The following is a 27502-nucleotide window of genomic DNA, read 5'->3' as shown; positions in this document are numbered from 1 at the left end:
TCTTGCGTGTACTTCGTTTGGGAGATGAAGGTGTCGTCCTTGAGTTGCTTCACTTGGAACCCAAGGAAGTAGTTCAACTCGCCCATCATCGACATCTCGAATTTCTGAGTCATTACTCTGCTAAACTCTTCACAAGACTTTTGGTTAGTAGAACCAAATATTATGTCATCGACATAAATTTGGCACACAAACAAATCACCATCACATGTCTTAGTGAACAGAGTTGGATCGGCTTTCCCAACCTTGAAAGCATTAGCAAGTAAAAAGTCTCTAAGGCATTCATACCATGCTCTTGGGGCTTGCTTAAGTCCATAGAGCGCCTTAGAGAGCTTACACACGTGGTCGGGGTACCGTTCATCCTCGAAGCCAGGGGGTTGCTCCACGTACACCTCCTCCTTGATTGGCCCGTTGAGGAAAGCGCTCTTCACATCCATTTGGAACAACCTGAAAGAATGGTGAGCGGCATATGCTAGCAAGATACGAATTGATTCTAGCCTAGCCACAGGAGCAAATGTCTCCTCAAAGTCCAAACCTGCGACTTGGGCATAACCTTTTGCCACAAGTCGAGCCTTGTTCCTCGTCACCACCCCGTGCTCGTCCTGTTTGTTGCGGAACACCCACTTGGTTCCCACAACATTTTGCTCGGGACGAGGCACCAGTGTCCAAACTTCATTGCGCTTGAAGTTGTTGAGTTCCTCCTGCATGGCCAATACCCAATCCGGATCTAGCAAGGCCTCCTCTACCCTGAAAGGCTCAATAGAAGAGACAAAGGAGTAATGCTCACAAAAAATTGACTAATCGAGATCGAGTAGTTACTCCCTTGCTAATGTCACCCAAAATTTGGTCGACGGGATGATCCCTTTGAATCACCGCTCGAACTTGGGTTGGAGGTGCCGGTTGCGCTTCTTCCTCCATTACTTGATCATCTTGTGCTCCCCCTTGATCACACGCCTCCTTTTGATGAACCTGTTCATCGTCTTGAGTTGGGGGATGCACCATTGTTGAGGAAGAAGGTTGATCTCGTTCATCTTGTTCCTGTGGCCGCACTACTCCAATCGCCATGGTTCGTATAGCGGCCGTCGGAACATCTTCTTCATCTACATCATCACAATCAACAACTTGCTCTCTTGGAGAGCCATTAGTCTCATCAAATACAACGTCGCTAGAGACTTCAACCAAACCCGATGATTTGTTGAAGACTCTATACGCCTTTGTATTTGAGTCATAACCTAACAAAAACCCTTCTACAGCTTTGGGAGCAAACTTAGAATTTCTACCCTTCTTTACTAGAATGTAGCACTTGCTCCCAAATACACGAAAGTAAGATACATTGGGTTTGTTACCGGTTAGTAGCTCATACGAAGTCTTCTTGAGGAGGCGATGAAGGTAGACCCTGTTGATGGCGTGGCAAGCCGTGTTCACGGCTTCCGACCAGAAACACTCGGGGGTCTTGAATTCTCCAAGCATTGTCCTCGCCATATCGATTAGCGTCATGTTCTTCCTCTCTACCACACCATTTTGCTGTGGTGTGTAGGGAGCGGAGAACTCGTGCTTGATCCCTTCCTCCTCAAGGAACTCCTCCACTTGAAGATTCTTGAACTCGGACCCGTTGTCGCTCCTTATCTTCTTCACCTTGAGCTCAAACTCATTTTGAGCTCTCCTTAGGAAGCGCTTGAGGGTCCCTTGGGTTTCAGACTTATCCTGCAAAAAGAACACCCAAGTGAAGCGGGAAAAGTCATCAACAATAACTAGACCATACTTACTTCCCCCTATGCTCAGATAGGCGACGGGTCCGAAGAGGTCCATATGCAGCAGCTCCAGGGGTCTTGAAGTGGTCATCACATTCTTGCTGTGATGCACTCCTCCCACCTGTTTACCTGTTTGACAAGCTGCACAAGGTCTATCTTTTTCGAATTGTACGTTAGTCAAACCTATCACGTGTTCTCCCTTTAGAAGCTTGTGAAGGTTCTTCATCCCCACATGTGCTAAGCGGCGATGCCACAGCCAGCCCATGCTAGTCTTAGCAATTAAGCATGCATCTAGACCGGCCTCTTCTTTTGCAAAATCAACTAAGTAGAGCTTGTCGTCTAATACACCCTTAAAAGCTAGTGAACCATCACTTCTTCTAAAGACAGACACATCTACATTTGTAAATAGACAGTTATATCCCATATGACATAATTGACTAACAGATAGCAAATTATATCCAAGACTCTCCACTAAAAACACATTAGAGATAGAATGCTCATTGGAGATTGCAATTTTACCTAGCCCTTTTACCTTGCCTTGATTCCCATCACCGAATATAATTGAATCTTGGGAATCCTTATTCTTGACGTAGGAGGTGAACATCTTCTTCTCCCCCGTCATATGGTTTGTGCATCCGCTGTCGATAATCCAGCTTGAACCCCCGGATGCATAAACCTGCAAGGCAAATTTAGGCTTGGGACTTAGGTACCCAACTCTTGTTGGGTCCTACAAGGTTAGTCACAATTGTCTTAGGGACCCAAATGCAAGTTTTATCACCCTTGCATTTTGCCCCTAATTTCCTAGCAATCACCTTTCTATCCTTTCTACAAATTGCAAAGGAAGCATTCAAAGCATGATATATTGTAGAAGGTTCATTTACTTTCCTAGGAACATTAACAACATTTCTCCTAGGCATATTATGAACAGCATTTCTTCTACCAACATTTCTATCATGCACATAAGAAGAGCTAGAAGCAAACATGGCATGAGAATCAAAGGCATTATATGCATTACAACTACTATAAGCATTTCTAGGTTGTCTTCTATCATAGTACATAAAGGCATGGTTCTTTTGCACACTACTAGCCATAGGGGCCTTCCCTTTCTCCTTGGCGGAGATGGGAGCCTTATGGCTTGTCAAGTTCTTGGCTTCCCTTTTGTAGCCAAGTCCATCCTTAATTGAGGGATGTCTACCAATCGTATAGGCATCCCTTGCAAATTTTAATTTATCAAATTCGCTTTTGCTAGTCTTAAGTTGGGCATTAAGACTAGCCACTTCATCATTCAATTTAGAAATTGAAACTAGGTGTTCACTACAAGCATCAACATTAAAATCTTTACACCTAGTGCAAACCATAACATGTTCTACACAAGAGTTAGATTTACTAGCCACTTCTAGTTTAGCATTTAAATCATTATTAACACCTTTTAAAGTAGCAATGGTTTCATGACAAGAAGATAATTCACTAGAAAGCACTTCATTTCTTTTAACTTCTAAAGCATAAGATTTTTGAGCCTCTACAAATTTGTCATGCTCTTCATATAAAAGATCCTCTTGTTTTTCTAAGAGTCTATCCTTTTCATTCAAGGCATCAATCAATTCATTAATCTTATCTACTTTAGTTCTATCCATTCCCTTGAACAAACTAGAGTAATCTATTTCTTCATCACTAGACTCATCATCACTAGAAGAATCATAAGTGACATTGTTTTGATTACTTACCTTCTTCTCCCTTGCCATAAGGCATGTGTGACGCTCGTTGGGGAAGAGGGATGACTTGTTGAAGGCAGTGGCGGCGAGTCCTTCATTGTCGGAGTCGGAGGAGGAGCAATCCGAATCCCACTCCTTTTTGATATGTGTCTCGCCCTTGGCCTTCTTGTAATGCTTCTTCTTTTCTCTCTTGCTCCCGTGTTCCTGGTCACTATCATTGTCGGGACAGTTAGCAATAAAATGACCAATCTTACCGCATTTGAAGCACGAGCGCTTCCCCTTGGCTTTGGTCGGGCTGTCCCTTGCTTCCTTTAAGCGCCGTCTTAAAGCGCTTAATGATGAGAGCCATCTCCTCATTATTTAGCCCGGCCACCTCAACTTGCGCCACCTTGCTCGGTAGCGCCTCCTTGCTCCTCGTTGCCTTGAGAGCAAGGGGTTGCGGCTCGTTGATCGGACCATTCAAGGCGTCGTCCACGTATCTTGCCTCCTTGATCATCATTCGCCCGCTAACGAATTTCCCAAGTACTTCTTCGGGCGACATCTTGGTGTACCTAGGATTTTCACGAATATTGTTCACCAAATGAGGATCAAGAACAGTAAAGGACCTTAGCATTAGGCGGACGACGTCGTGATCCGTCCATCGCGTGCTTCCGTAGCTCCTTATTTTGTTGACAAGGGTCTTGAGCCGGTTGTATGTTTGAGTTGGCTCCTCGCCCCTTATCATTGCGAACCGTCCAAGCTCGCCCTCCACCAACTCCATCTTGGTGAGTAAGGTGACATCGTTCCCCTCATGAGAGATCTTGAGGGTGTCCCAGATCTGCTTGGCATTGTCCAAGCTGCTCACCTTATGGTACTCGTCCCTGCACAAAGAGGCTAGCAACACAGTAGTAGCTTGTGCATTTTTATGAATCTGTTCATTAATAAACATGGGACTATCCGTACTATCAAAGTGCATTCCACTTTCTACAATCTCCCATATGCTAGGATGGAGAGAGAACAAGTGACTACGCATTTTGTGACTCCAAAATCCGTAGTCCTCTCCATCAAAATGAGGAGGTTTACCAAGTGGAATAGATAATAAATGAGCATTAGTACTTTGAGGAATACGAGAGTAATCAAAAGAAAAGTTCGAATTGACCGGTTTCTTCCTCTCGTATTCGTTGTGGTCGTCGTCCTTTTGGGAGGAAGTAGACTCATCGCTGTCGTAGTAGACGATCTCCTTGATGCGTCTTGTCTTCTTCTTCTTCCCATCTTTGCGTCTGTGGCCCGAGCCCGAGTCGTTGGACTTGTCATCCCTTGGCTCGTTGACGAAGGACTCCTTCTCCTTGTCGTTGATCACGATTCCCTTCCCTTTAGGATCCATCTCTTCGGGCGGTTAGTCCCTTTGTGAAGAGAATGGCTCTGATACCAATTGAGAGCACCTAGAGGGGGGGTGAATAGGTGATCCTGTGAAAATTTAAACTAATAGCCACAAAAACTTGTTAAGTGTTAGCACAATAATTGCCAGGTGGCTAGAGAGGAGTCACAACAAAACACAATACCACAAAAGATCAAACACAGAGATGACACAGTGGTTTATCCCGTGGTTCGGCCAAGACCAACGCTTGCCTACTCCACGTTGTGGCGTCCCAACGGACGAGGGTTGCAATCAACCCCTCTCAAGTGGTCCAAAGACCAACTTGAATACCACGGTGTTTTGCTTTGCCTTTCAATATCCCGTTTGCGAGGAATCTCCACAACTTGGAGCCTCTCGCCCTTACACTTAAGATTCACAAAGAAATACGGAGTAAGGAAGAAACTCGCAACGCACACAAGACTCAAAATCAGAGCAACAACACGCACACAAGTCGCAACAAGAGCTCGCAACACAACTCAATGAGTTCACAACTCAACAAGAGCTCTAGATGCTATCACAATGAACCAAATGCGTGGAATCGATGTCTTGGTGCTTAGGAATGTTGTAGGAATGCTTGGTGTCCTCCTCCATGCGTCTAGGGGTCCCTTTTATAGCCCCAAGGCAGCTAGGAGCCGTTGAGAGCAATCCAGGAAGGCTGATCTTGCCTTCTGTCATCGGGCGCACCGGACAGTCCGGTGCACACCGGACACTGTCCGGTGCCCGATCTCCTTCCTAAAATGGCGCAACCGACCGTTGCAGATCTGGGAGCCGTTGGCGCACCGGACATGTCCGGTGCACACCGGACAGTCCGGTGCCCCCTTCCGACCGTTGGCTTGGCCACGTGTCCCGCGCAGATCGCCCGGGCGACCGTTGGCCCGGCCGACCGTTGGCTCACCGGACAGTCCGGTGCACACCGGACACTCCGGTGAATTTTAGCCGTACGTCGTCGGCGAATTCCCGAGAGCGGCCACTTCGCTCGAGCCAGCCTGGCACACCGGACACTGTCCGGTGCACCACCGGACAGTCCGGTGCTCCAGACCGAAACAGCCTTTTGGCTGTACACAGCCAACTCTCCTCTTTTCTTCTTCTTCCTGTTTCTGATACTTAGACAAGTATATTAGTACACAAAACCAATGTACTAAGACATAGAAACATACCTTTGCTCTTGATTTGCACTTTGTCCATTCATGGGCATAGATTCACATTTAAGCACTTGTGTTGGCACTCAATCACCAAAATACTTAGAAATGGCCCAAGGGCACATTTCCCTTTCAGTATTCATTTGTGAGGCTTTGTTAAGTTTAGAGGGAGATGTTTTTGCTAGTCGTACCGAGTCTTTGCCTCCTTATGGAGGAACTAGTTTTGGTTTCAGAGTTATCATTGTGTTTTTGTCTTTTCTCTAATTTTTCTTTGATTATTGGCTAGTGGTGTTGATCCATTTTTCTATCTCTTCTTAAGGGCTAGCCATTTTTCCTTGATTGTGTTGACCCATTGCCCATGTCTTTGGGAACTAAGTTTTGTTCATTTTTTGTGATTGTGTTTTAACTTTTGTTTGTCCTTTTGTCATTGGAATGAATTCTTCCTTCTTTTCTTTCTTGTTGATCCTTGTGCTGCGTTTGTGTAGTGGTGTTGACAATGCACTCGTCAAGGGAGAGATTACGAACACAAGGTTGAGGTGTGCCCTTATGGTTTAGGTTTATGATAAGTGGTTGTCAACATAGTAGCGTCTTGGGTTGAGTCATGTGGATTAACTGGGACATGAGTATATGTGCATCATGTCTCTTGGCTTATGATGTGTTGATGTGGAGTCCGGAGGCAGTGGCGATGGCGAAGGTGAGGTCATGCAGGTTCGTGATGACGGACCACGATGAAGGACATGGCTCGTGTCTTGATTGAGGGATTGGAGAAGTCGAGTGACAAGTTGCAATGCCTGACACCTTGAGATATCAATAGGCTTGAAGACACAAAGGATAGAATCGTGTTACTGACATGATTGAGGACCGATAGGATACATGTCCTAGATATAGAGGATGTGTATGGAGTACATTACCTAGGGAGGTTTGGCAGTTGAGCCTCAAAACCACCCAGCGATGGTTTCACGAGTTTGGTCTCAAACCTCGATGCCGCAATTCCAAATGGAATCAAAGACGTCACGTGGAGCCATCATGAAGGTTGCGTTAAGGCAAAGCAACTTCATGAAGTGAGTGTGACCGTCAGATCATTGGGATGAGAGTTGGTCCATTTTATCCTTGCTTGAGTGAATAAGCTCTATGTATCTATGGGTATATTAGGATTGTAAAATAACATCTATAAATAAGAAGGAAGGGATGCACCAATCAGTCATCTCTTTAGCTTTTAGTTTTACTTTCTATTTCATTTGTTAGGAGATCCTTAAGTGTTTTGGACTTGTTGCATCTATATACTTGTGAATCAGGAAGCATGCCCTTAACCATGTTGTGTCATCTACGGTAAATCCCTGTGCAAGTCTAGTTGCTTCAGATTTTGGGTCTTTTGGGTTGGCAAGTGGCTATGAAAAAGGTTGTTGTGAGCTATGAGTTGTAAACAAAATCTGTTATGTGCTGTGAGATATAAAGAAGTTGAAAGTTGTTTGTTGGAATTGACTGGCTGTGGGAGTCACGGACGAGCGTCCGCCGCCGCTATTGGCTGGGGCGATGGGAAAGAACGAAACAATTTTTTTCACTCATGCTATGGAAAAAGTTGTTTTAAGCTGTAAAAAATATATCGTGTGTTGTGAGTTGTAAAAAAGCTAAAAGCTGTTTGGTAGAATTAGCTGTGGCTACAGGAGTCACAAACGAGCGAACGTCGACGTTGTCGGTTGTGGACGATGGGGAAGAACGAAGCGGTATTTTTTTACTTATCAGTGGTAGGCGAGTAATATTTGCAAAGTTTTTCACACAAAAAACACTAAGGTCAGGTCTCAATTTTTTTAATGCGAGAAAGCTAGCTTTGGAGAAAAGCTGCTAGTTGAAATGAGGCTTTTGGTCTGGCTTTTGGCTTTTGGGAGCCATAAGCCACATCCAAAAGCTGAACCAAACACTCCCTGAATTGGTTTCTCCCCCTCAAAGCTCTTTTATTTGGATTTTTAGTGAATTCTTGAATCTAGTTTGAGAGGAAGTTTGTGTTGGTTTGAGACGTAGGAGACACTCCTAAAATAATTATCACCAGTATGTATGGCTGATTCATCTCAAACTCTAGATTTGAGAAGTTTGAACCTATCTGAGAAAATCCCATTTCAATTTGAAATTTTTATATATTTTTGAGGGCTTGACCGTTTGGAACTAAAACTTTTGGAATACTCTTATTCTCTCTATCTTCTTGTCTGCAAATTTCTATGTTGATTTGTGAAGTTTTGATCGAGCGACATTACCGGTGCAGGGTGAGTGGCATTGTTGGACCCTAGCACCGCTAGAAGAGCAACACTATCTTTCTGGTCCGAGAGGTTCTAATTTGCCGCTTCCTAGACTTTCCACTGTCCGATTTGAGTTCTATTTGTTTTGATAATTTGATACTCTTCTCAGGAACTTGTTCACGCCATCCAACCATTAAATGGCCGAGGTGTTCTTGGTTTTGGACCCTTTGTAGAGTATTGGTGTTTTGAAGGTTTAGGCTAAATTTTGGAAATCAAGCCAAAATTACTTAAGTGCAAATATGTCTATGGTCCTTCATATATTACTTTAATTTAGTGCTAAATTGATATCGATTAGGTATGAAATTTATGCATTAATATTATAAATATATATTCATAGTTTTTATAGCTCACAAGTTAAAAGAGTCAACTATCTAGCTCATTACATTCGCAATCAAGCCAAGCTAGTTCATTTAGCTTATTAGGGAGCCTGCTTGCTCCACTGGATCAAGCCGAGCTGACTTGATATCCAATCCATGACATTAGAGTGCATGGATCACAAACTCAAAGATAACTTCTTGGTTCGAAATAAAAATAGTAATCTCATTGACACTATCGTAATAGCCTTCAGCAACATACAAAACTACGGTGCTAAGATTTAAATTCAAGACCTATAGCTTCTCACATTCCCTTTTTACCACTATACATACTAGAGCCGTTCGGACGGAAACAAGATATCTTCCTTTTATTTTAAGTTTAGAAGAAACTTTAGCATCGATTAGTGGAAAAAAAAGAGAAAAGAAAAAAAGCTACTGAATGCCATCCTTTAGCGCTAGGACTAAAGTGTTTGAAGCTTTAGCATCAGTTTTTAACACCTACTGATACTAATGTTTGTTTAAGACTATATCTATTATTAAGCAATACTAAATCTTATTTTTTGGTAGCGGTTCTAGTTGAACAGACACATTAGGGTCCATTAGGCATGCAGCCTGGTACGTGCTGATCAGGTGGCTGTACAGAGCTAGAGAGCTCTGGTCAATGGCCACTTAATCGATCCGTACAGGAGGCGAATAATCTGCCTGAGGCTGATGTCCATCCGCCTCACGAATCACGTCCTCAGCTACATACAGACCCGACTAAGGGTTGACGACTGTTTGCAGAAGTTCAACACACCTGACCTCAGAGGTTACGACTGTGGATGAACATGGATTTCCCTTCTTCTGGATTAAAAAAAAGACGGTCCAGTTTGACTTTGATCGCTATCTAATTTGTGTGCGGCGTTCAGCTTAAATCACATAGATGCAAAGATGCTGCTGCATGCACTCTGAATAGCTATCTAAGAGCATCTCTAAGAGACTAGCTAAATAGCTTGTCAAGCTAAATTTGAGCTACTTAATAGCAAAATAGCTCTCCAACAGGCTAGCCATTTAACTTGACAAGCTATCTGACTCTCTAAATTGACTTCCTCACTATCCAAATTTGGCTAGCAAATCTCGCAAACCAAGCTAACTTACATGTTAGACAGTCTGTTGGAATGATATGTTATATTTAGAGTATAATCTTTATATAGTGATAAATAAAGAGTCAAATAGAGAGTAAAAGATAAAGATTCTTTTGGAGATGCTCTTATGCCCTATTTGTTTCAGTTTTTTTTATCTCGTGACTATCAAAAATTGTTGTAGACTCTCAAACTTTTAGCTTTTTAGTCAGCTTTTTAAAAAATGATTTAGTAAAAATCATCAACATAAACATATAATCGATTAAACTGTTGTAATAGTAGAAATCTATCACTTTCTAAATTGTGAACTCTATAGACATCTTCGTCTTTCTCGCATGTAATCTCAACAATACTGGTTAGAAAAACTGGTTAGAATTAGAAAGATGGACGTTGTGCATTGGCCCCGGATCCGGATTGCACAAGGACAGGATGGGGAGCCACATACTGTGGAGTGGCAGACAAAGCGGGCACTACATGCACGAGCACGACGCACCTACATGTGGAAGCCTAGCTTTCCCGAGTCTACTGTACATGTCACTACCGCAGACTAAAGATTGAATTCTTGCTTCTGCCGTTTTCTGAAACACGAATCAAGGACAGCTTCCTCTTCCTCAGAGAAAAAAAACCCATGATCGCTGCGGGGCTCAGAGCCCTTTGTTTTCCAGCATCTATTCAGATTGAAGGGACTAGTCACAAGCATATAGAGGATCGACGAAGTTCAGGCACAACTTTTTTTCGACCAAATTGAAGAAGAAAAAAAAACGTAGAACTAACAACAGTGTCTGCTAAAGTATCATTTCTAAGTTAAATGTGAATGGAATGGAAGCAGACAACCGACTTGCATGCCATGTTTTTGAAGTTCCCAAAAGGGAGGTTCACTTTTGTGCAACAGCATTTGGCTACCAAGTGTGGATGTGGTCGATCTTCTGCATACATGCCTCCTCCTCTCAAGAACTGTCTTCGCATTGACTCTACCAAAACTCCAGCCTACAAGAATATATTAACAAGCAGCGGATGAAAAATTCAGTAAATGGTCGGTGCAGATAGTTCAGGTTAGAATAATGAGACGATATCGCTTTGTCGAGCAATGTAAAAATGAGACAACGTGCTCTTTAGTTTAGGCAGTACCGGGCAGTTCTCCACATTTTACTCAGCAGAGCCCCAGACACCGATCAACAGTCGAGACGGGGTCGGCGTCGGCGACGCGCCGTTCCACGGTCGCCATCCCTCGTCGTCCGTCGCGGGCTCGTGCCGTGCCGCTATCCATTCTCCGAGGTTCGCTCCTCCCTGTCCCTCCTCCTTCACTCACTCTCGCAGTGCGACCTGACTCCGAGATCGCTCCCCAGCCCTTCGCCTTCTCTGTCCCCCCCCCCCCCCCCCCCCCCCCCCCCCCCCCCCCACTTCTTTTGAGGAACCTTTTCTCTATTTCGAAGTTCTGAATCCCGCCCTCTTTTTTTCGTTTGATGCGCGGATATCTGGATGCCAATCCAGGCTCCGTGATGGCGTTAGCACTGACATTGTTCAGTTTTGGGTACGGATAATACAACATTGTGCTCAGGGTTAGTGCTAACTTATCTTCTTGTGCTAGCGACAAACCAGAGTTAGATGGGCTCCTTGCTGCACTCCAAACAATCAGGGTAGAATCACATAATTCTCGATGCTTGTGTTGTGCAGGGAAGTTGAACTAAGACTCTAAGAGCATCTCCTTGAGACTGACTGAGGAAATGCAGTCCCTTTCCCTAAAACCTATACCTGTCTGTCATATATAGGAGAATGAGTAGAAAAGAACTGCTCCATCAGATCCCCTTTCTCAATCTCATTTTTTATTAATATAATCGTCAGCTCCCTGCTTGGTTTGTTTTATATATTTATATAAAAAATAAAGGCCAGCTACAAGTATAGTAAAAACATATGATTCCATAGGCTGTGGGAAATGAGTAAATGGCATTCACAAACCCTGCTAGCTTAATCGATCAGCGTGGAGGGAGCTCCCCTTCGAGGAATGACGAGAATAATGCCAATGCCCTGCGAGGCTGGTAGTATGGCACCATGTGCCCAGCTCCTCTGACCGTCACGAAGACCAGCCCTTTATACCCAATGACGTAGCCAGCAACCTGCCGATTGGTTGAGAGTTAGGAAAATGTTGCTATTTTGTCCACAGCTATTGCTAGATGGGATAATGCGTTCACGATGTTTTTGGCATGCACACTCTTTTGCAGCAATTGTGTGCCGGCTATAACCAATTTATGTTAATTGCGTGCGTATAACCAGTTTATCTTCAAACTTCCATTTTATGTTTTAATAGTTTAGTAACCCGACTATCAAATCGCTTCGGGGGACTAGTGATCATCACAAGATCAGTCAAGCAACTTGATGAACCATCCTTCTGTTTTTGCTCTTTTTAGGGAACACATATACAACTTGATCCAAAGGATTCTGGTGGCATGAATGCTGATATTCCATCTTTCATCTGATGAACAGTGGGCTATGTACCTCATTGTCGACGCGCCATGGACGCCAAGCTGCTTCTATAGGAAGCCCAAGATTGTCCAGCACATATTGTGTTGAAATGAATGAGCACACTGCATCCATATCACCACTGGTACACAAAGGCATAGTTTAAGTCATGTTATGATGTAGCGCACCGAGCAAGGTATTTTGACACACATAAATCTGAACATATGTACCTGTACAGCCATATTCTCGTGCCACTTGAAATGAGTTTCTTGATTGATGGCAGCATTGTCTCTGGTGAATCTTTCCAATTATCAAATATCTGCTGACTGCTTGAAGGAAACATATAAATTAATCATATACATGTTGTACTGTTGACTTCCCCCTAGTGCCAATTGCTAATCTAGTAAGAGATTTACTTGAGGCTGAACGAATTCTCAACAGTTAAACTTGTTTATACATGACTGAGTATGCAGCATGTGATAGCCATATTGACACTCTATAGAAACAATCAAGGATGAGTCGGGATACATGCATCTTGGTGCATACTCAATCTTATAGATATGCAGCATGTGACCTAAGCCCCTAGGGGCACCTTTGGTTAAATATCTTATGGTTTCAAATAGTTGACTGCTGGACAGGCAGAATATAGGTTTGAGAATACAGGATTTGTGGCTTTGTGTTGTAAGGGTTATTGGCCTCTTTTCTTTTTAATACAAACTACAAAGATACACAGCCGTCTACCCTCCAGTGTGTTTGAGAAAACAAAAGAATATTAGCTTGAGTGGCATTGCGCCTTTTTTAGTGTTGACTTAAATATACCTTTTTGCATACAGCATGTTGTGCTAATGGAATAATTCTTGGCAATCGTGGTTCACATACTCTTTGATGGTTAACTGGAAGAGGTTGTTGCTACCTTTTTAGAATTAATGTTATTGAGAAGTGAGTGATGAAAAGATATATAAGTATTCTGTTCCTTCAGATTATATAAGTAATTGTTTGTACATAAAGCACCTACCTTTTCATATGGCTTTAGGAAACCAACAGATTGCTAATAGGGTCACACAAGAGATATGGTCTGACGTTGCACATAAATTTGAGGGAAATATGATATTCAGATATTCAATATACATACCTACAGTCCATCCATGGGTAGCCTAACCCTGTTGTGTTTGCATGGAGTGCCCTTTGGACCTCAGGACGATTTAGGTAAGAGGAGACGTAGTGGTTTGTGCATGGATCACCAAACACTAACTGAAATAGTAAACAAAAAGTTCCAGTATACCAAAATTTCATATAGAAATGGAAGTTAAAACATCTGTCAATCTGTGAAATTTATGTACGATGTTGTATACCGAGTCACTTGATTTAGAAGGGTTTGAGGCATCTTGGCATATTGGTGCATAGATGTCATAGTCATCAATATTTCCTTTTTCTTGGGTGGCTAAGTCCATGGCATTTTGGCAGTCTTCAGTGTATGTCCCATTAAAGCCGCACTTATCCTTGACGGCTTTATAAGCTTTTCCCGAAATCATAGCATGCATCCAATAGTAGTCATATGATGCTCTTAGAGTCAAATTATCATCCAAGTCTGCATTTCCAATCTGATGAAGTTTACAGTGTTACCATTGATGAGAAATTTACCAAATTACAAGTTTCAATTTAGTTGACTGAAAACTCACCGCAACACCTTTAAGCTTGATACTAGTTACATTGGTGGCTCTATTCTTAGAGAGAATCAGATTTGCAAGTTCTGGTATATAGTGACCTGCATAGCTCTCACCAGTTATGAAGAAATCACGGTCCTGATATTCAGGAAATTTCTCTAGCCAAGTAATAAGAAAGGTATATGCATCATCTGTTGTTCTTTGGTCACCAGTGTTATAGTAATCTGATGTAGTGTTTGAATATGAGTATCCAACACCAGCTGGGATCTCAATGAACAACATGTTGGCCACTGCATTCATGAATGGAAAATGGAATATCAGTTGACTCCATTCTTTGAAAATATAGTTTACTTTAGTTGTCCTAAGCTTTATTTTTTTACCAAATTTATAGAAAAAATGTATTGACATTTATAGTATTAAATTAGTTCCATTAAATTCTCTATGAAAATGTTTTGGTAGTGCATTTATTTGAACTTGTAGATGTTATTATATTTTTTCTAAAAACATGATCAAAGTTCGAACAAACTATTATTTGCAGCGGAGGAAGTAACTATTAATCCAGTAAAGATTAAAGCGGATTTTACTTCTGTTCCATGCATGCCTTTTCTTGTACAGTGTCTTGTTGTCACTATGAACAGAGAAAGGTCCAAGTTCAACCATGGCCCCAGATCCAAAGGATGAACAGCCAGGCCCTGCAGATACAGACATACAGTGAGTATTTCACCTTATTCTTTGCAAAGTAGGTGTCTTGCTGTAGCATTGCAGATATGGATGATGTATGCTCGAGAATTATGTACGTGCTTTTTCCAGTTGTTCCTTGACCCTCATTATAGCAAGCAAAAACCTAAAAAGAATTATAACAGCATGTTGCAGAAGTAATTCTACATGACATATGAACTGCCCTTGTTTATGCAGTAAAATTTGCTACAAATTGCAATGAACATAGCTAGCTGCATACCTCCATTCAGCCATAGGACAAGAGGTTTGTTTGAAGGATCTTGAGGAGCCTCAACAAAATAGTAGAACAAAGCCCTTCCAGCCTTGGCATCCACAGTCACATATCCTGCATATTGGTCAAACTCTGCTACCCCTGTTTGCCCAGGCATACATACGATCTTATCCTGCTCCCGTTGATTGCTTGTTGAGCCTCTATGCACTGATGGACTGGTTCCGTTCTTGGGAGTTGAATCTTGTTTTCCTTGAACATATTTCCTTGATACTCTCAATTGATTGAACTCAAGAGGCTGCTTGGCCTGGTTTCTAGTGTCAGCGTTTGCAACACTGAAGTAGAACAAGGACCAAAGTACCAGGAGGCCTCTTTTCATCTTGATAGGTTGCGTGTGCATGGGTGTTTGGTGTCTTGGGCTAGGTTGCCATTGGTGAATCTTTATTTATAGAGGGGACATTCTGTTTTCAGTAAAGTTGAAGAGTCCTCCAAGGAAACCATAACATGATTCTTTGACTTTTTCCATGCAAGTTGGACTTAAAGCTCTTAATATTCCATTTCAATTGGCATCTAATTTGTAATGGCAATGCCATTCATTTAAAATTTTTAGTTCCTTTTGGGGACTGCGACCTAACAAAGTCAGCAGAATTCCTAGAAAGATGCAATAGCCATCTCTGGTTCAATTATATCACTCTATGGGAAAGAAAAGGAAAAGGTAAGCAAATCAGATTGAGGATGCCTCATCCATGGCACCATTGATTAAGTGTACTGTGTGCATCTTGATCTTTTCACTTTATTTTGCTACATCCTCATAAGCTTCTTGTTTACTCAATTGTTTTCTGCCAAGATTCCCAGGCATCTTTACTTTGATGTGCTTTCCTTCTGTTCTGTGGCCTGTAGTCCAAACAAAGGGGTTGCACTTGCATCCGTTTCTTCTTCTGACTGCCTTTTAACAGGAGTGCTGTAAACTGTAAAAGCACATTTAAATAAAAAAACCATTTGATAATCCCGCAAGGCCTGAGAGCTGGATGAGGCTAAGAGACTTTTGTTGTTTCCTAGTTTCTGTGTGGTTTGGCTTGTTATTCTATTAAATTCAGGCTCTATTTTGTTGATAAAAAGCTGTGGAATTTAATTAGGATTCATGAATTCTTTTTCACTCCTGTTTTCAATTGGTTTAAGTAAAGCTAATCACAATGATGTTGCAACAAATTGCTAAGTCAACATCTTGATACCCACTACTCAGAGGTGGCTTATTGATAGCATCTGGTCAGTGCCATTCACTGTATTGAAGCAACGACAGTTGACATCTTGTCATTTCCACTTCAATGAACTTAAATGTTGCTTCCTTCTTGTATATATCTTTGAAAGAATTAATTGATTAACCTTCCAATGATGTGCACACATTCCATTTTGTTCTTGTGGTGTGGCTGTCAAGCAACCTGCCCTTTCATCTGGAACTTTCCTGCAGAAAAGGAAGATTCCAAACTTGAGCTATGAGCATAGAACAACTATTTTCAGAAAACTGCCATTGACTGTTGACAATAGTCCCTCTTCAGGAAAAGGAAACCTGAAAAATAAAATGTTTTAGGAAAGGGATATAGTCTCCTGGTGACATTTTTCTTTCTGGTTATGTCAAAATTCATAACATCTGCTATGCTGTCTTTGAATAGGCCATCTCTTGGCTTAAATCCGTGTGGGCATCATATAACCATTGTATTGGTGCATTTCAATCTTTCTTTGTTTCTTTCTTTCCGGTTGGTGGTCATGCAAGGAGTGGACTCACTCTTTTGGACTTAGAGTTGAAAAACGAAGTGATGGGACAGGAAGAATCAACTTTAGAAGGGAATCCCACTTTCTAGCAGCGCACATATGCAAAATACCTTCTCAGACCACATATTGTCAAAGAGAAGTGAACGAGGAAAAAAGATGTAAATAGAGCAAGGCTACAAAGGCAGCAAGGAATATTTCCCCCTGTTAGTATTCTGGTCCCTTATGAGTTCATTGCTTACAACTACGAATAAAGAAAAACTCATAGAATCATGTCTAGTTTAACTCTGCAAAAAAAAAAATCATCTTCCAGTGGCCATGCAAAAAGGATTCCCCAACACCAATAGGGGCAATCTCAACTATTTCTTTTTTTGGTCCATTTGACTTCTGTAGATTGTAGATTGGGAAGGAACCTGCCTATACTTTTCTTGAGCAAACCAAGGTGCCCTCTGCTGTTTGATTGGTTGAAATATAGTATACTTGCTTACATTGAGATTATTACAAAGAACCAACACTGTGTTCTGAATCATTCAATTTCTACAAAATATCCAACCTAAACAATTCTGATGAAATACTTGTATCGAAATGGTTTCATTTTTTGTGGCAGATACTGTAACACACCGTCTACTCTCGGATGTGATATCCTGGCCCCTGGGATGGAATGTCCTGGTCTAAGGCTTAATAGAATTAATAGTGTAATCATACCAACAAGGTGCATCTTCTTTTTCGGAAAGCCTATCTCGAAAGAACCTCCAAGTTAAGTGTGCTTGGCTTGAAGCAATTTGGGATGGGTGACCGACCGGAAAGTTTTCTCGGGTGCGCATGAGTGAGGACAAAGTGCGCACAAAAGACTTGTGTTGGTCTGTGGTGACAATATATGATCCTAGAGAGCTGCTAGAAGTAAGTACTGCCGGTCCAGGGATTGGACGAGGTGTTACAAGTGGTATCAGAACCGATCCTCACGATTTCACGGGCGTGTGTGGGTTAGGGGGTTCGGGTATATGGCGCATGGCGCATGTGGGCCCAGAGTGGTCACATGGCATGGCATATGACGACACTAGACACACAGACGTGGCTAAGAAGGGAGGTTCCTGGATTGGGGTTGACCGACGAGGAAGTCGGTCTTCTAAGGGGGTGGATTGTGATATCCTGGCCCTTGGGATGGGATGTCCTGGCCCGAGGCTTAATAGAATTAATAATGTAATCATACCAACAAGGTGCATTTTCTTTTTCGGAAGCCTATCTCGAAAGAACCTCCAATTTAAGCGTGCTTGGCTTGGAGCAATTTGGGATGGGTGACCGACCGGAAAGTTTTCTCGGGTGCGCATGAGTGAGGACAAAGTGCGCACAAAAGACTCGTGTTGGTCTGTGGGGACAATATATGATCCTAGAGAGCTGCTAGGAGTAAGTACCACCGGTCCAGGGATTGGATGGGGTGTTACATCGGACCGGCGGTACTTACTCTTGGTAGCCCTCTATGATCAAAGACCATCCACACAGACCAACACGAGTCTTTTGTACGCACTTTGTCCTCACTCATGGGCATCCGAGAAAACTTCCCGGTCGGTTATTCATCCCAAATTGCTCCAAGACAAGCACGCTTAACTTGGAGGTTCTTTCGAGATAGGCTTTCGAAAAAAAAGATGCACCTTATTGATATGAGTACTCTATTAATTCTATTAAACCTTGGACTAGAATATCACAATTCACCCCCTTAGAAGACCAACGTCGTCGTCGGTCAACCCCAAACCAGGAACCTCCCCTCTTGGCCACGTTTGTATGTCTAGTGTCATCATATGCCATGCCATGTGACCACTCTGGGCCCATATGCACCATATATCCGAACCCCTAGCCCCCACACACCCGTGAAACTGCGAGGGTCGCTCTGATACCATTTGTAACACCCCGTCCACTCCCGGATTGACGTTACTTACTCCTGTCAGTTCTCTAGAATCAAAGACCATCCCCACAGATCAACACAAGTCTTTGGTGCACACTTTGTCCTCACTCATGCACACCTGAGAACTTTTCGGTCGGTCACCCATCCCAAAGTGCTTCAAGCCAAGCACACTTGGAGGTTATTTCGAGATAGGCTTCCGAAAAAGAAGATGCACCTTGTTGATACGATTACTCTATTAATTCTATTAAGCTTTAATAGAATTAATAGAGTACTCGTATCAACAAGGTGCATCTTCTTTTTCGAAAGCCTATCTCGAAAGAATTTCCAAGTTAAGCGTGCTTGGCTTGGAGCAATTTTAGTTGGATGAAATGCAGACTTTATCAAGGAGATAAAAGTAGCTAAAAATGTGCAATTATCATTAAACAACATGTGATATCCTGACCAAGGCTTTAATAGGATTGATATAATACTTATACCAACAAGGTGCATCTTATTTTTCGAAAGCTTACCTTGAAAGAACCTTCATGTTAAGTGTGCTTGGTCTAGAGAAATCTTGGGATGGGTGACCGACCAGAAAGTCTTTTCGGGTGCACACGAGTGAGGACAAAGTGCGCACAAAATACTCGTATTGGTCTATGGGGATGATCTATGGTCCTAGTGGGCTGCCAGGAGTAAGTACCGCAGGTCCGAAAGTGGATGAAGTGTTACAAATGGTATCAGAACCGACCCTCGCGGTTTCACAGGCGTGTGTGAGCTAGGGGTTCGGTATATGGCGCATGACGCATATGGGCCCAGAGTGGTCACATGGCATGACATATGACGACACTAGACAAACAGACGTGGCCAAGAGAGGATGATACTGGCTTGGGTTTGACTGACGAGGATGTCGGTCTTATAAGGAGGGTGGATTGTGATATCTTGGCCTAGTGGAATGTTTGATATCCTGGGCTCCTGGCCCAAGGCTTAATATGATTGATAGAATACTTATACTAACAAAGTGCATCTTATTTTCGAAAGCCTATCTCGAAAGAACCTTCAGAATAATCGTGCTTGGCCTAGAGAAATCTTGGGATGGGTGACCGACCGGAAAGTCTTCCCGGTGCACACGAGTGAGGACAAATTGTACACAAAAGAATCGTGTTGGTCTGTGAAGATGATCTATAGTTCTAGAGGGCTGCCAAGAGTAAGTACCGCTGGTCCGGGAGTGGACAGGGTGTTACACAACATTACTAGCATAAGATAAATATTCCCTTTGATTCAAAAGAACTTATGTTTAGCGCAATGACACAATCTACAATGCGAGATCAACCAACAATTTCTTTTAAAGTATGGCATTTCAAATAAAGGTAACATTAAGTAAGTACTTTAGTCATGATGGTCAGTAAAAAGGCTTGACCTGCAGGAATTCAGGTTTGACCTGCAGGAATTCAGAAACAACATACTTTTGGATAAGAGGGACTAAAAAACTTGACTAGGGGGGTAAGGCAACCCTTGGACATTACATTAAGAAGAATACCTTCTCACGCATATTGAGAAAACCCCAGGACACCTATCTCACCCATACACAACGGGCGCCATAGTCCATGTGAGAACGACCGGGACCGAATCTTAGATCCGTTCTTTGGCGTGGGACAGAAGGGGGATTTTTTTAAAAAAAAACAGCATGAAATTCACTCCGACAGAGAGTCAAACCTAGGACCTGAGGTGTGCTACTCAGACCACTTAACCAACTCAGCCAGAGACCCTTTCACTGGATAAGGACTAGCTTCTTAATTTTTGTACTTGGTGCACTAAGGTCTCCCTCACTGCTTTATTTTTTCTAACAAACACTTGTCTATCTTTCATTTGTTAGAAACAACAAAAGAGTAGAGGCTTGTGAAGTTTCAATCACTCAGGTGGCAACTTTATACCGAGGCATGCTGCTTTTGGGTTCAGAAGCATCCCAGCAGAACGACACATAGATATTGGATTCATCGATGAGGCCCTTCTCACTGATAGCTGCTTCTACTGCAGTTCTACCGAATCTTGTGTATGTTCCATTAAAGCCTTAATTTTCATGGACTGTATGAGTTTCTTTGGAGATCATAGCATGTGTCCAGTAGTAATCGATGATTGCTCTTGTGTTTGTGTCTCATCCACGTTAAGGTTTTACATACTAAACCAATTAAGGTTTTACTGGTTAGGAGTGGGAGTCTTAAAATTAAAGCCTGTTGTGCTCAACAAAGTATCTACTTTGGGCATTGTACTTAGGTCAGTTGGCCTAACAATCTGTAGAATTGTGCCCTGTTTATATAAGAAAATAATAGCCAGCTTCTTTTCCATTTCAACATGCTAAGGTTGATACTAGGTATGATAGACCGTCAGTTTCCGTTGTCCTTTCTGTCCCCCTTTGGGCAAGCAACTACAATCAACAATGGATTCTTCCAATAAATGGCTGTGGATGTTTTGTAGTATTTGCTAGGCCACTAGCAGGAAAGAAAAAAACTGCTGTATGGCGCTGATCTGTAGTAAGTTCCAACTGTTTTTCAATTTTGAACCTTGAAACCATGCTTGTATCAAATGGATGGTCAGGGAAACTACTTTTTTGTGGATTAAACAAGATCAAATAAAACGGCAGGCAAGCAGAGTATAAAAGCACATATTAAAGTGTATAAGTGGATCGGCTACCTTCTCCCATCAGTTTAAGCTTTTGAGTTGAACTGATTAGTACATTCCCTCTAACATGGTATCAAGGCTGGACGTCTCGAGTTTGAATTCTGACAAAGGTTTTATTTGTGTCTCCATCCATTTATTTTCACGTTTGCGCTTTTCTCTCTAGCTGCACATGAGTGAGGGTGTTGAAGTGTATAATTGGATTAACTATCTTCTTCCATCAACTTATGTTTTTGGGTTGGACTGGTTAGTACATCCACTCTAACAGCACAATTGTGTGCTGGAACTGGAAAGGCAAAATAAACCACATACCAATTGGTTAGTAGGTTTCCTTACCTCCATTGAGCCAAATGACCAATGATTTGGTAGATGGATCTTCAGCAGCCTCTGCGAAGAAGTCAAAGAGGGCCTTTCCAGATGTTGCATCAACCATGACATAGCGGGCCGGCATACTGATCAAAGGCAGCCTTCTCGGGCTGCCCAGGAAGCTCGCTGATATTATCAGCTTTCTTCAACCCATCTTGCAGGATATATTGGATGATCCATGCTCCAACTTGTAAGTATTCCATTGTCTAGACGATCATGTTGCGTCTCCATTCTTGACCTTGAAAACTCCTGCAATCGGCAAGCCTGGTTAGTCATCAGCAAGTGACATTTGTGCGAGCACAAGGCAGAACAATTGGATGACAGATGCATCTCTTCTGAGCTTGGAGACCAAAGGAGAAATTGATACACTGGAATACTGGATCATGATATGACTAACTAACAACCATGAGGCAATAGATGATACTTAAATGCACATAGGTACAAATGTGTACTTGTGTAGTGTCTTGATTGTTTAAATCTTGTGTTCCAACATTTAATACCTTGCTCGATTAGTTGGGTTCATCCAGTGGTAAAACTAAGGTGTATATAGATGTATAAAAATATAAGTCGGTTTGCTTGCAAGCTGCCAACGTGTGTTATCAGGCAATACTTTGGTACTCTGAAGTTCATTGTGATGTGACTGTGCTGCATCTGTTCCATCCAAGCACAAAAGGGGGAACGGGGATCTACACGGAGGACTGATTTTGCAGGTAACTGTATCATTAGGTCTGCATCACTGCTCTTATTTCCTAGCGCTTAAACTTCTCTGCTAATGCATTTTGCAGCATCTGTCAAGCAAGCAAGAAGTGGTCATAGCGACCGAAATATCTGGAACCTGTGTTGTTAATTGAAGAGCATACAAGTCATAAGAGCGATTGGTTCGTAGCTGCATTCTCGCTGGAAGAAGATTGGAATGCTGTCGCTGGAAGACGAGTAAAAGATGAAAAATCCAGCTATGGCTATAAGATTGGAATGCGCCCCAAAGTGACCACAATAGAAATATTTCAAAATCACCTCTGCAGTAAAGGAAAAGCATCAGACTTAAAATATGGTATGTACAAGATCTCTTCACAGTTTACGTGTAAGGTTTTTACCTCATAATAATCTGTCATAAGATTTCTAGACTGCTACCTTGTATTGTAGGTAAAGAAAGTAGTTAGAAAACAAGGTATTTAACGTCGGTCAGGAAAAATGATATCTATAGAAGGAATAAATTGATATTTAAATAGCATTCACAGTATTAATGGGCACAATAAGGCAATGTAGTATTGGAAATGGTTATCTAGTTAGAAAATAGATATGAAATTTACCATGGAGATGATATGAAAAAAAACTACTACTTATCGATGGACATCTAGTGGTTTGCTATATTGTACTACCTCCGTTCTTGAATATTTATCGTGCGCTAATTTATTTCTGAACTAAAACGCGATAAATAAAAAAGAACGGAGTGAGTATATGATAAAAATAGTTGGAATTGAGGAATTTCGTACTTGCACAGGCATCTATGGTGCACAGTTTGTGTAGAAGAAGTTTGCATAGCGGGCAGCAAGACAGCGGCGGCTCAGGGCGTGTTGTGTTCCGAAAATGAATAGAGGATGCAAGCTTTGAGTTTTAAATTTAGACCTCTGCATCTAATACGTATTAAAGGTATACAATTTTTCTTCACCTGTTTTTTCGTCTACCAAATATAAAAAAGCACAAACTTACTTAGAAAATGGTTGTTCGAACTTTTCACGTAAGAAGGAACATATGGTAGCAAATGCTCCCCACGTCCCAACTTAAAATTCATTTTAGTTAATTAATAGGTACGGACAATACTTGATGTATATGAGTCTAGTTTTATTTTCATCCATTTGAATATATACATAAAAATCCAGAGAGCTAAAACGACTACTATTTTATATTTTATTTTAGGACGGAAGGAGTATTAAAAATAACAAACTTAGGACATGTTTAGAAGCATCCAATTTTTAAGAAACTGGTTTATAAAAACTGATGTGCTTCCAAACATACTAGTTTATGTCACAGTTTATAGAAACTGGATTCCCAATTTTTTAAAAACCAAGAAGCTATCATCCACTGGCTAAAACCAGTTTACGAAAACTGAGATGATTCTAAACACCATTAACCATTTTTTTTTCATAAATCAGTTTCTAGAAACTATAGATAGAAATTGGATTCTTAAAAACTAGGTTGCTTCCAAACATATCCTTACTTAGCAAATGGTTGTTCAAACTTTCCACGTAAGAAGTAACATAAACATATGGTAGCAAATGCTCTGAAACAAGCACCTAAGCTCCAAGCCTTTTAGCTCATAGAGTGTGGAAAGTAGAAGATTCATATTTTTGGTCTAGGTTCATGAAGGGTTGAGCGTGATTTCTTCTGTTTTGTATCATTCACGGTAAGAGACGATCGCAAGTTTGGTTTTAAGAGGACAAGTGGCTGGCTAACGCAACATTGGCATTGCATCATCAGATTTGCATGAACAGTACCCTTGTATCTACATAGCTAGGCCTAAAGATACTACCACAGTCCACAACAGACACAAGTACTTAACAACTCTCGCCAAACCTCAGCACTGGGTGGCTCCTACGTGTTGCTCTCCAGAACGAAAAGGAAAACGAAAACGCAAACGCAAATGCAGTCGCGATCGCGCGTCATTTCGGTTGCCGCATCACTAGCTAGCTCCATCGATCTTCCTTTCCAACTGAGAACGTACACGGAAAGGAGCTTGGTTTGCTACCGATTTCGAAATGAATCATACTTGTGAATGCGACACGGAAAGCGCTGCTCTGAGAGGAGAACGAAGACCTGAAACTGAAACCCACCAGTCACCCAGATAAGCAGACCACAACGGGAGATGCATCCACGGAAAAGCAGTACCGTGTTTAATTTGAGGAATGATTTAGTTCATCTTCTCGCTTCTTACTTTTTTTTGTTTAATTTGTGTAATGAAATGAGTTGATCCATCATCATCTCAATTCTCATAATTAGTTAATTAGTACTAATATAAGAAATGTAATCATCCATACAAATTTAAGAAATGGACTCATAATATGCATCAAACATCCTCTTACCAAATTTGAGGAATGGTTTGAAGAATTACTTGATTCAAGATAAGATGGTGTATTATGAGTTTATTTCCCAAATTTTAGTGAAACGACCTCATTTTTTATTTTTATGTTAGTACTAATTATAAGAAATAAAGTGATGAATGAAGAGTGAGAAAGTGATGGACTAGGTTATTCATCCAAACACCATATAAAACTCGGACGGAGGTCATACGGTCGAATATGTCTACTATGCTTCGTTAGTTGTGCAATCATATGTAGAACGTATTTTACTCGCCGTGCAGCCTTCGTGGCAGCATATCTCACTAATCTATTTTGGCCGATTATTGCCCTACGTACGTAGTTTTTTTATTGAACTAGTATCATTACTAATCTTCTTTGGCCGCTTATCGAATTAATTAGATAGCTTTTTATTGAACCAGTATCATATACTGATCTTCTTTGGCCGGTTATGCAATTATTAAGTTGCTTTTTTATTGAACCCGTATTTGATTAATACCATTTGACTTTCCAGACCCACGTCAGGCTCTGTTTGAAAATAATGTATTTGAAAACTACAATTTTAGAATACTACAGTTTTGGAATACCAAGATTTGAAATATCAAGATGTAATCACAGTTCCTTTATCATAATATTGATAATATTGAAAACTTTGATCTGAAGCTAAGTTTTTAAAACTGTGAAAGTATTACAGCAAGACCGTCTTTAGAAATATAGGGCTCCAGAACGAACTTATATATATATATATATATATATATATATATATATATATATATATATATATATATATATATATATATATATATATATATATATATATATATATATATATATATATATATACTAGTTAGGTGCCCGTGCGTTGCAACGGTATACAAATTATTCAGCAAAATGTTATTGAACAACAATTACATAAAAAAATACCACATATATTATCGATCTCAATATCTCATAAAATCTTTGGCAACAATCAATACATAACTAAATTGATACATATCAAATTATATTACAATACGACAATAATGTCATCTTAAAAAATGCAGAGTTCAAAAACGAGTTCCATTTAGGTGCTACAAGTCCATAAAGAAATAAGAAATCATTGATGTAGTACTTGAAAGACACACGGCTTCACCAACTCTCTGTAGAATGTCCATCTACAACTTCACGCATCAGAAAAGAGAAGCAATAATTTTCTCTCCTTACTTCATATAAGCAATGACTCATGACTACTGCAAAAGTACATGTTGGAGAAATATTGACTCCTAAAAGTTGGCTTAGCTCAAGGGCCTTCTGTGCTCTGGAACACCTACCTAAAAAGTTGGCAAACCTTAATAACCTCAATAAGAACTTCAACAAATAATTAGATCGAGCACCAACTTCATGGGCACCTTTTTGCCATCCTTAATCGAAATGCTTTTTCAGAATGATCTGTGGACAACCTGATTCAGGTATCCAACAGAAAAGCCAACCCACCATCACTGCAAGTATCAATAAGGAAAGCAAACAGTAACATGCCCAGCCATACAAAAGGACTCAGTTCATTCAGTTTCTAGAAAGCATATGGCCAGGACAACATCAGCATGAGCAATTGCCAAAGAAAGCCCAAAGGCGATCCGAAGATGGTGCTTACAATTTTCAAAAGGGCAAATAATGTTAAATTGCTTGGTACTTACTGTGTCTATATGCTCGCGGATGAAATCGACCAACTGCTGGCTTGACATGCAGTCCCTAATAACCCAGAGGATATTGTTGTTACTTCTGACAAAAGCAAAAATCATGTTGAAGCCAGAACCTTGTTAACAGGGAGAAATTTACCATATGCCATCGCATGCCAAAACAATGAATTCGTCGTCATCACATAGCTCGACCTGTACGAAAGAACAAAGTCAGAATAACAGTCAACAAGAAGGCAACACTAACTTGGTAAACTGCATAGCAGGGGTGCGAGACAGCTGCAGAATTTGCTCACAATGTTTATGTCGGGGTTCGCAGTCAGGATTTGCTTATCGGGGGGCAAGAACTTATTTTGTTTGAACTTCATGTCTCCTGAAAAGGCATTTTGCATATGCAAGCAAGACCATTAGGTAAGGTGTCAGGTATGAACGAGAAGAAGCGAGTGAAGAATACCGATAGCTCTTGACAAGTTTAGATTTCCATTTACATGCCCCATTAGAATGAAACTACCTGCACTCTGTATCCTCTCTCTCTCTGCCTCGAGCTCTGGTTTATGGTCTCTAGACAAATTATATGCCTGTGTTTTGTGAAAGAAGTGAAAAAATGAGAGGATCACACATGAACTTTATTTCAAAAATATAGCACAACCTTTGTACCGTGTTGTTTTTAGTGCACCTGCTAGTCGGGCGGTAACCCCTCCTGTTTCCTAAAAAGGAGTAACAACAACTAACCTGACCATTCCTTGAGATGACACAGCGGGAGTCACCAGCATTTGCCACAAAGAGTTGCTTATTTCTGATCAAAGCTACACAGGCTGTACTCCCACAATTTGGCCTAGTAAAATGAGAGTGTGGTCTTTGATAAAATAAATTTCTATAAGACTACCTGGGTGGCTGGGTGCTTGGAATGTCCATTTCCAACAAAAGAACTCGCAATAAAGAGAAGAGAAATGCCAAAAAATACTTTCTAGCATAACAAGGCACTCCAGTTCAGCAAATTGGAACCCACTCTTTAAGAGTTAGCATTGTTATGCAACACAACCATAAATTTTAGCAGTTACACGAATAAACTTCCTTCTTATGCAGAGATATCCTTTTCAAGAATCAAGAGCTGACATTGTTAGGCAGCACAGGAATCTGTTTTAAATGTTAGAAAACAATTCTTCGTATGCATGCCCTTCTTAGGTCCTAAACCATCAGTGTTGCACATCTACTCAAGAACCATAAATCTGCTCTTACACAAGTTTCTGCCATGAATGATTTTAGCAAAAGATAAAGAGAA

The 27502-nt window shown here is 41.2% G+C and overlaps 2 protein-coding genes and 1 pseudogene across 8 annotated transcripts; 1 reads left to right on the top strand and 2 right to left on the bottom strand.

Moving 5' to 3' along the window:
* Positions 1–10337: 10337 nt before the first annotated feature.
* Positions 10338–16612, bottom strand: LOC100285045 (lysosomal protective protein). 6 transcript variants are annotated; one of them, XM_008660478.4, is made up of 10 exons: positions 14801–16612; positions 14427–14534; positions 14052–14132; positions 13858–13943; positions 13531–13779; positions 13311–13429; positions 12409–12504; positions 12215–12320; positions 11678–11835; positions 10338–10708 (listed from the first exon to the last, which is right to left on the bottom strand). In XM_008660478.4, exons 1-9 carry the CDS (start codon positions 15186–15188, stop codon positions 11695–11697), a joined length of 1374 nt encoding a protein of 457 aa, XP_008658700.1. In that variant the 5' UTR covers positions 15189–16612; the 3' UTR covers positions 10338–10708; positions 11678–11694. The 6 variants fall into 6 exon arrangements, with proteins under 6 accessions (XP_008658700.1, XP_008658699.1, NP_001352106.1 ...); XM_008660477.4 differs by having other exon boundaries at positions 13858–14132; NM_001365177.1 differs by lacking the exon at positions 10338–10708 and having other exon boundaries at positions 11535–11835; positions 14801–15193.
* On the top strand, positions 10903–23140 carry LOC103639002 (uncharacterized; annotated as a pseudogene). The gene is made up of 6 exons (NR_157839.1): positions 10903–10996; positions 12203–14553; positions 16560–16716; positions 20308–22183; positions 22259–22524; positions 22975–23140. The product of NR_157839.1 is annotated as an uncharacterized protein (transcript).
* Positions 23141–26085: 2945 nt separating this feature from the next.
* On the bottom strand, positions 26086–27246 carry LOC103640262 (probable protein phosphatase 2C 58). Its single transcript, XM_020544723.1, has 6 exons — positions 27230–27246; positions 26953–27094; positions 26675–26798; positions 26517–26593; positions 26363–26415; positions 26086–26275 (listed from the first exon to the last, which is right to left on the bottom strand). Exons 1-6 carry the CDS (start codon positions 27244–27246, stop codon positions 26086–26088), a joined length of 603 nt encoding a protein of 200 aa, XP_020400312.1.
* Positions 27247–27502: the final 256 nt, after the last annotated feature.

The sequence above is a fragment of the Zea mays genome, chromosome 9, assembly GCF_902167145.1.
Source record: "Zea mays cultivar B73 chromosome 9, Zm-B73-REFERENCE-NAM-5.0, whole genome shotgun sequence".
In the NCBI taxonomy this organism is placed as follows: Eukaryota; Viridiplantae; Streptophyta; class Magnoliopsida; order Poales; family Poaceae; genus Zea; species Zea mays.
This window is presented reverse-complemented; position numbering and strand designations above follow the sequence as displayed.